At 37.8% G+C, this 12,695-nt stretch overlaps 2 protein-coding genes across 2 annotated transcripts; one reads left to right on the plus strand and one right to left on the minus strand.

The window, feature by feature from the left end:
• Positions 1-5,936: 5,936 nt before the first annotated feature.
• On the minus strand, positions 5,937-8,764 carry LOC140347516 (uncharacterized). Its single transcript, XM_072433996.1, has 2 exons — positions 8,506-8,764; positions 5,937-7,842 (listed from the first exon to the last, which is right to left on the minus strand). The coding sequence occupies exons 1-2, from the start codon at positions 8,747-8,749 to the stop codon at positions 6,080-6,082; spliced, it is 2,007 nt and encodes a 668-aa protein (XP_072290097.1). The 5' UTR covers positions 8,750-8,764; the 3' UTR covers positions 5,937-6,079.
• A 182-nt stretch (positions 8,765-8,946) lies between these two features.
• Positions 8,947-12,695, plus strand: cenatac (centrosomal AT-AC splicing factor). Its single transcript, XM_072432765.1, has 11 exons — positions 8,947-9,153; positions 9,349-9,515; positions 9,638-9,736; positions 9,814-9,880; positions 9,980-10,042; positions 10,944-11,017; positions 11,118-11,214; positions 11,306-11,336; positions 12,081-12,185; positions 12,305-12,437; positions 12,520-12,695. Exons 1-11 carry the CDS (start codon positions 9,037-9,039, stop codon positions 12,593-12,595), a joined length of 1,029 nt encoding a protein of 342 aa, XP_072288866.1. The 5' UTR covers positions 8,947-9,036; the 3' UTR covers positions 12,596-12,695.

The raw sequence follows: 12,695 nt of genomic DNA on the forward strand, positions 1-12,695 counted from the left end.
TTAAAGGTTCCGTGTAGACAAGCTGTTGTTGTTTATTCTTTAGTTTTTCTAAGTAGAGGATTCCCCACAAGGTTTCCATTGTGCAAGAACAGGCCTCCTTTGTGTGGCTGTTTCCATAGCCTTGTGCTCTCCACCCTCTAAATCATAGAATATTCCTGAATCCCAACGACATGTATGGGATAGTGTTTCCTCTCTCAGACTTTTCTGTCAGAGCGTCTTAAAAGTTTTGTCTTTGTGAGGAAACCTGAGACAGTCCCGAGGCAGCTCAACACAAGGGGCCAAGACAATGGAACATGGTCATTTTGAGGCCTGACGTTGGTCTATTTCGATAGATGGATAGAAATATTGTTAGGAGTGTATTTCGGTTTATAATAACACTGTCTGATTTGTTTTTTGTCAACTTTCCACCTTGTTCAGCAGTGAGTTTTCCATTTCCTCTGCTGGTGTTTTCTCATTGGATGAGGACATGTCTGTGGTTGTATGGGATCCTCCCATGTCAACAGTTATGTTTTACCGCCAGCTCTCTGCCAAAACCCTTCAATTTGTCACTTTCCTGAGTCAGATAGTGTTTTGTGGCTTCCAAGGTACAGGAAAAGGTGCTTGAAGTGCAAACCTCAGGCAAGCGAGGTCAGAGATAGAGCTGATGTGGGTAGTGGTTGGCTCTGTTTCGTAAGTGAGCTGCAAATAAACAGTTATATATTGGCTTAAACGAACCCCATTTATCATGCATTTGTTTACAATTTGGGTTTATTCTGACAGATGTTGATAATAGTGACAAACTGCACAAACCTTCAGGTTGTCAAATTACTCCAAATATGTAAACTGTGTAAGCAGTGGCCACAGGAAGCCTTGCACATCCACAGCCTGGCATCTGCAGGCTGAACCACAAACCCACCATTCATCAGAGCAACATGAGCACGAGAGGCTGGGTCAGGAAAGTCATGCAATTCAGAGACGTTATGTTTTTTGTAAGATCGAGAGATTTATTATGTTCAGACAAAGAAACAAGCACACACACGTCACAAACACTGCCATAGTTTAAGCTCAAATGTTGGGTTCAAAATGCAGAAATGAAGAAGTGCAACGACAACAAGGGCGGCTTGGCTCAGTTTAAGCCTTCTAACACTGAACCTAACAACATTGGAAGTAAAAATACAACCTCTTAATCTTTAAAGATCCCATATTTTTGCTTATTGGCTCTGATTGTTTCATTTTTGAACAGTTTGAGAGGGAAAAAATACCCTAAAATCAATCATTATTCAATCAATCAATAAAAACTTTATTTCAGACACGATGTTTTGTTCTGTTATGGATGCCATTTTGAGGCCTTTTGACCATTGGAAAGATAAAATAATGATGTTTTGAACTGTTTATTGTGAGAAAAGAGCATCCCTGATTTTACATCACTAGAAACCGATACGACTAATTTCACTACCTTTAGTTACTTCGCCCATTTGCTCACTCAACGACTCCTTCTAAAACAGAAAATCTTCTTTGTATTCTCCTGTCCTTCCGCCTACAGAAAACTGAGCACGTCTTTCTCTCGTTCCATAAATCTCCAGGGGTCATGACTCCCGGCTCAAGGTCACGGAGCACCGAAAAAGCCCAAGAATGTCCTAATATGGCGGACAAATGAAGACACAGCTGTGAGAGGGATCCGAGTCTCCAAGGAAGTTATGAGGCTGCTCCACACACGACTCTGTTTGCTTAGTCTCTGACACGGAAAGACAACCAATCCGAGAGAAAGAGTGCAGAGGGGCGCACCACGGAGATAGGTGCATGCTGAAAGAGGGAGATGAAAGGTGCAAGAAGGTGTCTACGAAGAAGGTGCCAGCAGGAGATGGAGGCACACGCTCACCTTTGGCATTCAGTCTTATACGTGATTTTATTCATTTATTTTTAAGGTGGAAAAATAATTTGAGACACAGACCTGCTGGAGGTGTAAACTATAATTCCGAGGTCACTTTCATAGGTGGAATATAGTGGTGAAAAGGGACAAAGTGCAAATGTAAATAGTACTGTTGGTATCTGTACTTTATTGTGGATGCTGTTTACTTCAGGTACTTTACATATTTGAACTGGACTTGCTGGTATTTCTCATGTTTTTTGGGGGGTTTTTGCGCGTTCATGGTGATATTCGGCTGAAAGGATTTGAGCCCCAGCTTCAGGCAAACAAATATATATATATATATATATATCTATAAAATTCACATATATAAGAAATGTATTTTAATTGCTTCTATTGACCAAAGACCAGAACATCATTATCAAAAGCACAACATTTAACGCTTTAACAGTTCTCAAAATGTCTTAACTTTTACTTTTTTACTCTTAGTTTATTTTAAACCAAGTACTTGAAAACTGTTGTACTTTTACTTCAGTATGTTTTGCTTATTTTACTTTATAGGCCATTGAAAAATGTAAACTAACAACAGCATTTCGCTATAAAACTGTTCACATAATCTTGTTTATCCTGTCCAATGTTGTGTTGTAAATCTAATTCCCTTTATATATTCCATTTTTTAATCATCATTATTTTATTTGTTTTGCAGTTCAACCCCGTGCGTCAAGACATTCTAACACACACTAAAATATTGGCTTGTTAATCTTAATTGAATCCAGAGTTTACATTATATTAGTAACACGACAAAGACAGCTCAGGAGACAAGAGGTGATTTGAACACAGCATTTATTCTACTTTATTCTATGGCGCCACATGTTGTGGCGCCTTGAGTGACAGTCGAGCAGAGCCTCAACCAAAAGGTGTCGTTTGTTCGGTGCCGGTGGCCCCGCTCCTGTCCATCTCCTCACACAACACGCGCACGGACTCACGCACATGACGCACAGACAGTTATGACAGCTGGCCAACTAAACTTATGTGAGCGAAAGGCAACAAGTTCATCTGGAGACAGGGGTTCTCTTTGAAGTGCTGTCAGTGCGAGAGGGAGCCAGCGGTGTTTGGAGCTGAGGAAGATTTACGAGCTCTCACCTCTGCCGTGCAGCTGCTCCGCGCACAGCAGCCACGGGCCCCGGAGAGAAGCGCGCCTCACAGCCGGTTATCAGGGCCGCAAATGCACCAAGGAGCGACTGGAGAGAGCCTAACGGGGCCTTTCACTCACTTTGTATCCTCAAATGTTCTACAGCAAATTCTTGTGAGTGGGTTTAATGACGAGCCACTTGTGCTTTTTCTTCGTTTTCAATTTTATTTCCAAAATGTGGATAAAAAACTTTTAAATGTGTGTGTGCTGTTCTATATCGAGCTGACGAAGAGGACGGTGGTCTCGAAAAACATGGATCTGGCGCTCCCTGGTGGCCACTAAGCCACTGTGCCTGTCCACAAAAAAAGTGTATTTGTACAGTACCAAGAGAACAGTTGGTACAGTGCCAAGAGAACAGTTGGTACAGTACCAATAAAACAGTTGGTACAGTACCAATAAAACAGTTGGTACAGTACCAAGAGAACAGTTGGTACAGTACCAATAAAACAGTTGGTACAGTACCAATAAAACAGTTGGTACAGTACCAATAAAACAGTTGGTACAGTACCAAGAGAACAGTTGGTACAGTACCAATAAAACAGTTGGTACAGTACCAAGAGAACAGTTGGTACAGTACCAATAAAACAGTTGGTACAGTACCAATAAAACAGTTGGTACAGTACAAATAAAACAGTTGGTACAGTACAAATAAAACAGTTGGTACAGTACCAAGAGAACAGTTGGTACAGTACAAATAAAACAGTTGGTACAGTACCAAGAGAACAGTTGGTACAGTACCAATAAAACAGTTGGTACAGTACCAAGAGAACAGTTGGTACAGTACCAATAAAACAGTTGGTACAGTGCCAAGAGAACAGTTGGTACAGTACCAATAAAACAGTTGGTACAGTACCAATAAAACAGTTGGTACAGTACAAATAAAACAGTTGGTACAGTACAAATAAAATAAGTCCCTCCAACAAGTCCTTATTTTTCAAGTCATCAAAATAGAGACTCAAGTCTTTCTTGAGTCACAACATCCAAATCCATCATTAAATATTAAATTTTCTTTCTTCCAATTAAGAACTTAAACTTGTTCATAAAACTGTGATGCACAAGCTGCTCAAACACAAGAATGGAAAATAAGATTAAGATTATGTTTACTACCTACAAATTGGAGCTACTGTGTCCAAGTAATTTCCCTCAAGTCTGAGAATGTAAAAACAAATAACAAAGACAGACTTGTGTCACGGAAAGGTTGTAATTTATTTTCTATCCAAACCACTTTGTAATAAAAAAAAATCAAATTAAAAAAACAAGGCAATGCTGGCCTCTCTAAATTGCAGTGTTGTAACCATGAAATTACAAGCTAAGACTGAAGCGTATAAAGCTTTTAAAAACAAAATTATGGACTATGTCATTATGAATAGTGTGGTTTTCAAAAGTGAAAATGCTTTTTGTTCCTTTCTCCATCTTTCATTCACAGACTGTGGGCAGATAAATGTTTTAAAATTATTGGGCTGGGACTCTTTGAGAAAGCGTGCTCTGCAAAAAAGTACAGCCATTAACAAAGGAAGAAAGACAGTCCTGAATCCTGATGGATTTCACAGGCAAACATTGTACTTTTGATAGCCATGTTTAAGTTTGTTCAAATAAAATGATGCTTACATTTTGCAATAACAAGCATTTTATTTATTATTGTCATTTTGTCATCATCTGCACATAATTATGCATCACAGAAAGACCTATTAATGCCTTCAGACAGTAGATTAGGCCCATAGAAATCCTCAAATATTGAACCAAATAATGTCAGTGATGATTACAAAAAAAATCATTATTTAGACTAAGTATGGACATTATTCTAGTGCCCAAATGTGCTGAGAAGGATGATCCCTTTTGGATAAAATGTTGCACTGAGATAGAAAAAAAGCACAATAACTGGAGACAAATTAATCCTAAATCTATTGTAAACACATTTTTACAAAACATAAGGAGTTTTGGTCCGAGTCTGTGCTTAATTATTGATGTCTTTATTTTGCAGAGACAACACAGTCAGACATATAGTCATATTTACAAAGCAAACACAAAGTTCCTAATTCTCCATTCCATTAAAAAAATATTCACCTCTACAAACACATCTGTGCAACATTCAAAACCTGAGTTACGCCCGGAAGAAATGATTCGAAACAACCCACAGCCCCAAGAGAGAAGTTCAATAATGACAATTTGGATGGAAAAAAAAGCTTTAAATACACAGTAACGTATTAATAAACTTAATAAATAATCTATAACAACCAGTGTTAAAAGATTTGGAGATGAAAAAATAAAAAAAAGAATGTTACATATATATCTTTTGTGTAAAACATTACAGCATAATAACACCAATAACAGACACACATTTAATAAAACTTTAGTCCATTTAAGGTTTGATGTATATCATAAGTTCTTATAGCTCTTGATCATCTTCTATAAATTATATTATAAAAATGTTATTCACAAACTAGTGATTGTCTTTAGGTGGAATATTGTGAAATCAGTGTGCAGACTAAAGGGACTATTGTTTTTATGTATCACAATCCTGGTCATAGTCATTTAAATACACATACAGAACAATAAACAATAGGACACATTCAGATGGCCATGAAAAATCTGACACCTTCAAAAATCATATTTGATTTCTCAGATTTCAGGTGTGTTTACATGCAGAACAGAAATCTGATATTCAAACACCTTGGTGATATGTGTCAGCTAATCTACAGTTGTTTATAGTAACTTTTGTACTTAGATGACACAGTACACTATGTTTTCAAAAACTCGTCAATAACATTAGTTTACCCATTATTTGAACATATTTCCTTGAGAAAACATGCACAAACGAAAATAAATCAGATTACTCTCATCAGATGTTTCAATAATCTGATAACTTGGTGTGCATGTAAACATTGCCAGTGTTAAATAATGTGAATAAATGAACATAACATAGAATCATTAGATAATACATTGAACAAGCTGGACCCTTTGCATTCTGCAGTAATAATAACCTGGCTGTAAGAACATAATTCACTGTAAAATCCTACAGTTTCCTTGCTAAAACATGGCTGTCATTCCACCGGGGGCTCAGCAGGCGTGCGCTTGTGTGTTTTCCTGTGCCTGTTATAGTTGGTCCACCAGGAGAACTGCTGCCCACACTGCTCACACTTATAGGGCCGCTCGCCGGTGTGGATCCTGCTGTGCACTTTCAAGTCTGTGTTGGTGACAAAGCATTTGTGGCACGTGCTGCACTCGTAGGGCTTTTCCCCGGTGTGCAGGCTGCTGTGGCGCTTCAGCGTGGTCCTGGTCGCAAACTTTTTCTTACACCTGTGGCACTTGTAGGGCCGCTCTCCCGTGTGCACCCGCTGATGATTCCTGTACGCCGACGAGTCCGCGAACTCCTTCTGACAGCGCTCGCAGGCGTACGGTTTTTCGCCGGTGTGGACTCGCTCGTGCTTCCTCAGATTCACCTGCGTGCTGAATGTTTTGCTGCAGCTGGCGCACTTGTACGGCCGCTCCCCCGTGTGGACCCTCACGTGCAGGGCCATGTTGAAACGCCGGTTGAACATCTTGTCGCAGTACGAGCATTTGAAGGGTTTCTCGCCCGTGTGGATCATCCGATGCTTCTTCAGATCGCCCTTCTCGCGGAACATTTTGTCGCACGTTTCGCATTTGAATTTCTTTTCGGCGGTGTGCGATTTCACGTGGGATTTGTAGTTTTTGAAATTGGTCGACACCTTACCGCACTGGTCGCATTCAAATGGGCTCTTGTGCGATGGTTTGGGGTCCGGCTGTTTTGGCCTTTTCCATTCAAAGCTATACGCTGGATTGGCACTAGATTTTCCCGTGTTTTCCTCAAGTCTTTTTTCGTTTGATATAATGGATGCTGTGTCAGTTTGTCCCTGGTACGACTCAGAAGTTGAAGAGGAGTAGTCTGCTATATCTTGATAATTTATTGTTGTGATTACATCCAACATCCCATTGTTGTCCATAACACTAACGTTCGCCATACTGCTTGTGTGAGCATCCTTGTGAACCTCTTCTCCTGATTTCTCATCTTTACTTTCCCCCTTTCCATCCGTTTTGTCGCCCGTGGAGTCTTCACAAATAAGCTCCTCATTTTGGTCTGCATCGTGGTGTAAAGTGATGTTTTCTTCATCGTCGACGGGCTCAAAGCAGTGAGTGGAAACATCCAAATTTACAGAAGGCACGTCACTTGATGTCGTTTCATGTTCCATATTGTCTGCTTTGGTTTCACACGTCAGATTTAACGTAAAGTAATCGTGATTGTTGTCAAGTACAGGAGAATGGAGTTGAGGAGGGGAACTCTTTTCACCAGACTCGTGTTTTTTGCTTTCTTCTGACGTTTCATTGTTATTTGTGTTCGTGGTATTCCTTTCTTTTCCATGATCAGATATTTCCCGGATATTCTGACTAGCTGCTGCTGGCTCTTTGTCTTCTTGAATCATTTCTATATCACTGGAAGCTGATGAATCATCCTCTATTTCGATTATTTCCAGTGCTCGGGGTGCCTTATCATTGTCTTTGTTTGTATTATTTTGTTTAGGCGCAAGGGTTTTTGGCAACTTGTATCCATGGCTGCATTTGTTATGTTTAGTTGGGGTTTTTTGGGTGCTACTAGGGTCCTGAGCGAGACTTGGCACTTTGGTTTCGAGATGTGATGCTCTTTCTGGCTTACTCCTGTCTGTGTTCTGAATTTCCTTTGGGTTAGAACTTTGTGACTCACTGTGAACACCGTGCAAACTGGGTGAAGAAATAGTCTGTTGAACGTCAGTGATGCAAATTTCAGGCTCTTCCTCTTTGATAAATGGCCCTGTGGTGTAGATAGAACAAGAGATACAGTTAAGGACGTTGACGTGGTAAATATGCCGAGCAAATACAACGTAATATCACACACAAAAATAGCACGTTACAATATTGGCTAACGCAGTAGTCAATATAGCAAGAAAATACATATATTTTAACAGCACAGGGGCTGATGGAACTTTTTTTTTTAAAGTAAAATAATTTTTGTTTTCATTTTTCTTATTGAGGCTTAATTTAGTCTTGATTTATTCTCTGTAAAGTTTTTTTTTTATTTTAAGCCATATCTGACTAGTAATTTAAGGCAAGCGATTTAGATTTTTGTGCCAAAAATTATATTAAAATATTGCAATAGTACAAAACATAGTAATCCAATATCCCTGGTAAAACGGCTAATATTCAAATCAACAATGAATGTGGAATGAAATCATTTTTGGTGTGAAATATAATGGTTTAATATACAATTAACAATAAAACATAAATAAAAAGTTATTGATGTTAAATAACTAATCATTTTTATCCACAAAGACACAATTATTTTTTCTAAATATACTAAATAACTAACACCACGAGGTCTTATAACAATCAGTGATTATGACACTACTACTACTACTACTACTACTACGAAAAATTAAAAAAAGTACAAATGTAGACAATCGAGCTTTGGGCCTACCTGTGGGTCGAGGAGGGTTGTGCTCAGAGTAGACCCGCTCCAGCAGTCTACGCTGACGGGACAGTTCTAACTCGTATTCTTGAGCTCTCGTTTCAAAGGCTCCCAGTATTTCTTGTGCTGCTTCAGTCAGTCGGTCACAGACAAACTTTCTCATTCCATGGACCGTGAACATTGTTGAATTTGGTTGGTTTTGGGACATCTTCATAAAAATGTTGTTACTTATTACTTCTTCTTTTTTATCCATTCTTCTTCTTCTTCTTTGGTGTTTTATGGCGGTTGGAATCCAAGTCTTACATTAAATCCACCCACTGTGGCATGGATATATTAGTTGCACGTCTTGACTTTAGACTTATTCTTTAGACTTTATTCTTCTAAAGCACGGGAGGTCAATTTCCGCGTTGGAACATTTAAGAGCGGAACTAATGTTTTTCTTCTTGGTTCAGGGGGGACTTATTTGACGGTACTATTTCCTTTGTTGTTGTTAGCATAGCGGGTGTTCAGCTTTTGCGGGGATTTTTGGTGACATTTCTGATGGGGACATTTTATTGCGCAGTTTGTAAGCAAACTACTTTCTCTGGAAAGTCTCACATCTTTGGAAAAAGTCACCAAGGCCGATTAAGAGTTGTTCTTCTCAAATTTCTAGAAAAGGTAAGTCACTGAGATTTCTGCAGAACCCGGGAAATGTGCGCTGCTATGTGTGTTTCTCTGGGGAAACGTAGACCCGTCTGTATATAAAAGCAAAAAAGTATATATAGCTGTTGTATATAGCTGCATAGCAATATGTTGTTCCACACCAAACAACGTATTTACCATTCCTTTATTTGTGTTTTTGATTTTTCTCAGGTTAAAGAGGCACGTCGGATGCTCAAAAAACCTCAAGTGGAGAAGTTTGACTGCACTCAGCACAATCAGAAATTCTGGTGCTATTGCTGTGAACTGGAGGTGGATAGAAACGTTACAGACGGAGACAAGACAGTGCTTTATGCAGGACTAATTGAACATATGGCGACGTAAGTTATGTTTGTTAGTCTGTTTGATCATGAAAAATACTGAACAACGAAAAATAAAACAATTAATGTTACATTATTTATTCTATTATTATATGGTTTGGCTAATGATAATCTCTCTCAAGGCAAGAGCACAGAAAGAGCACCCATAAATTCTGGTGGGAAAACAAAGCAGATCAAAAGCTCAAAGAAAAGGTTTTTTTCTCAAAAGAGGAAATTGACAGGTACTATTTTATACACAATATACTGCATTAAACATTGCATATGTTTTCTCTGATGTTGTGGGGCTTCTTTTTAAAAGGTTTAAGGCGGAGGTGGAAAAGGTGCTTGGGACATTTGTGGAAAAGGAAGATGATTTCATTAAACAGGTATTTTTTTTTAAATAATTTATTCGGCATTATGTGTTGTTGTCTATTTTTAGTGTATTGGTTACTATCACTGCAATTGTATCTTCTTTATTATGACAGGGAGCTGAATTTATCCGTAACCAAGAAAAGCATCGCCAGGAGTTTCTTAAGTCTCTAATAGAGGTTTGTTTGCCACGGATGCGATGGCAGTATCCATCTACACAGATTTACAATTTTACTGTTTAACTTAGTTTCTGTAGTTTTTTACTTTGCTTAATACTGCTACTTTAGGGCTGTGCAATGTTCAAATTTGAATCAAGATCAAGATTCTGTTATTGCTAATAGACCAAGATCAGCTGTGGTCTTTTTAATTGGAGACGTCCACAACCAATTCTCGGTCAGTATAATGTGGTTTGGAGAAGAGCTCAAACTTTAGAGGAATATTTTGCTCATGTTCAGGAAATGAATATTGATAGAAAAGTTAGAAATATTTTTAATCAAATCGTGATCAATCAGCACAAGCAAAAAAATAAATACATTTATTTATTTAACAGCTGAAAATAAACAGAAAGGGAGCAGAATCTGGAATTCTGGGAAGAATTTTAGTTTAATTCCATCAGTGATTCCCACAGATTCCTGGGAGGCTATGCTAGCCCAAATCATTTTAATTTGCCTAACTTAATCTCTCATAGTTTGTAGATTATAAATGTAATTTCTTCCTGAATAATTATTCATTAAACAGCCCAATATTGTCACTTTTAAATGTTTCCAATAATACAATGCCGTTCACCCTGTGTTCACCCTGCGACGAGCTGGCCCCTGTCCAGGGTGAACCCCGCCTAAGGCCCAAAGTCACTGGGACATGCTCCAGTCACCCGCAACCCCTAACGGGAACAAGCGGTAGAAAATTAATGAATGAATAATGCAATGGGCAAGTGTGATGCCAGAGTAAAGTGAATTTTGTTTCTAGACTATGGCGGCCCATCATAGTTTCCTCTATTAATAGGAAAAAGTGAATTGTTAGTTGTCTCTGTGAATAAGTGTCCCTCTATGAAATACTTGACTATTCCTGAATCAACAATAGCAAAATGCAGAGCTGGAGTCCTCCATAGAACACAAGGAAATAACAAGACATAATTCTACACAACATATCGCCAGGTAATACATGTTAATTAAACATTTTTCACTGTAACAAGTACAAAATTAACAATGTATTTTTTTTTTTTTTTTTTTTTTTTATATAAATGTTTCTTGTAAGTGGCTGGGTGCCTGAGGGTTCTACGCAACAGACAGGAAGCAATACTGATAACGAAGTACCGTACGCTACAGCAGGATTGACTTTCATTGGATATCAGGTAAGTGATCCAAGTGATCATGCATACGGACAACATGATTTATTTTGTGATTTAATCCTGACGTGAATATTAATCTTCCATTTGTTAACAGGGCTCTTCAACCCGTGGAAATGTTCACACAGGTATAAGTCACGTATAACATACTGTTTATTGTCTTTCAGTTACGTATTCAGGTGAACAAAAATTACATTTCACTGTAGGGATCTTTTACGGTATGCCATCTTATCTATTGCTCACTCACAAGTTTGGACACATCTGGTTTAAACATTAAAAGCTGGGATATCTGGTTTTCACACTGTGAAAGGATAAAGTAGGTTTTTAAATCTGTCAAACTAGTTCCTACCTCTCACAAACCATTTGGCACATCATTAATGTTCACATGCTTTAATTTTAGGCAGCTTTTTTCAAACGGTGAAATGAAACTGACTGGGACTACAAAAGCGCAGCCGATCACCACTGATTTTGGCTCATACTTTTGGCTTGATGAGAAATTAAATGCTTGTTTTTAAATGCAGGCAGCATGTAGCATATTCGATTTGTCACAACGTCCTGCTTGTACATATATATATATATATATATATATATATATATATATATATATATATATATATATATATATATATATATATATATATATATATATATATATATATATATATATATATATATATATATATATATATATATATATATATATATATATATATATATATATATATATATATATATATATATATATATATATATATATATATATATATATCTCTCTTTCTTTCTTTCTTTCGGGAGAAACACATACTTTTTAATTTACAAGCTTTAGCCTTGCCAACCAGCAGTAATTGGTAAATGTCTGTTCATTTTATTAGGAGCCCTTCCTCCCTGGCTACAAGATGTTGAGGATGATCCTTTGGAAGGAAGTTCAGCCACACAACCTGAGATGGGACCGTCACTCCAGGGGTTTCTGAAACACAGTATGAATTATATTATTATTACCGTACTATTTATTGTCCAAAACTTGAGATAATAATAAACACTGGTTAGTAATTACAAATGTTTACTTTACTTTAAATTGTTCTATTTTTTGCTACAGAGGAACAGGAGAAACTGAAGAAGCTTCCACCAAACAGAGTAGGAGCTAACTTTGACCACAGCTCTCACACAGACGATAACTGGCTTCCTTCATTTGGTCGGGTATGGAACAGTGGCCGACGCTGGCAGTCTAGGTGGGAAAATATAGCTCTTCTTTACTTGAATATGATTATTTATACAGGATATGCAACCGATATATATTTTTTTTTTTAACAGACACCAATTTCGAGATGAAGAGGGCCAAAAGAAGAGGAGACAGAAGAGGAAGAGAGACCAGAGCTCTGATGATTAAACTAATACAATTAGTACAAATCAACTGGGCTCACTTTCCACAAAACAACTTGCACCTTAGGATTTATGTTTGTTATGTTGTGTATATTAAAGTTGTTACA

This window comes from Eucyclogobius newberryi, unplaced genomic scaffold (assembly GCF_026437365.1).
Source record: "Eucyclogobius newberryi isolate DKJ021-1_F unplaced genomic scaffold, fEucNew1.0.hap1 SCAF_6, whole genome shotgun sequence".
Lineage (NCBI taxonomy): Eukaryota > Metazoa > Chordata > Actinopteri > Gobiiformes > Gobiidae > Eucyclogobius > Eucyclogobius newberryi.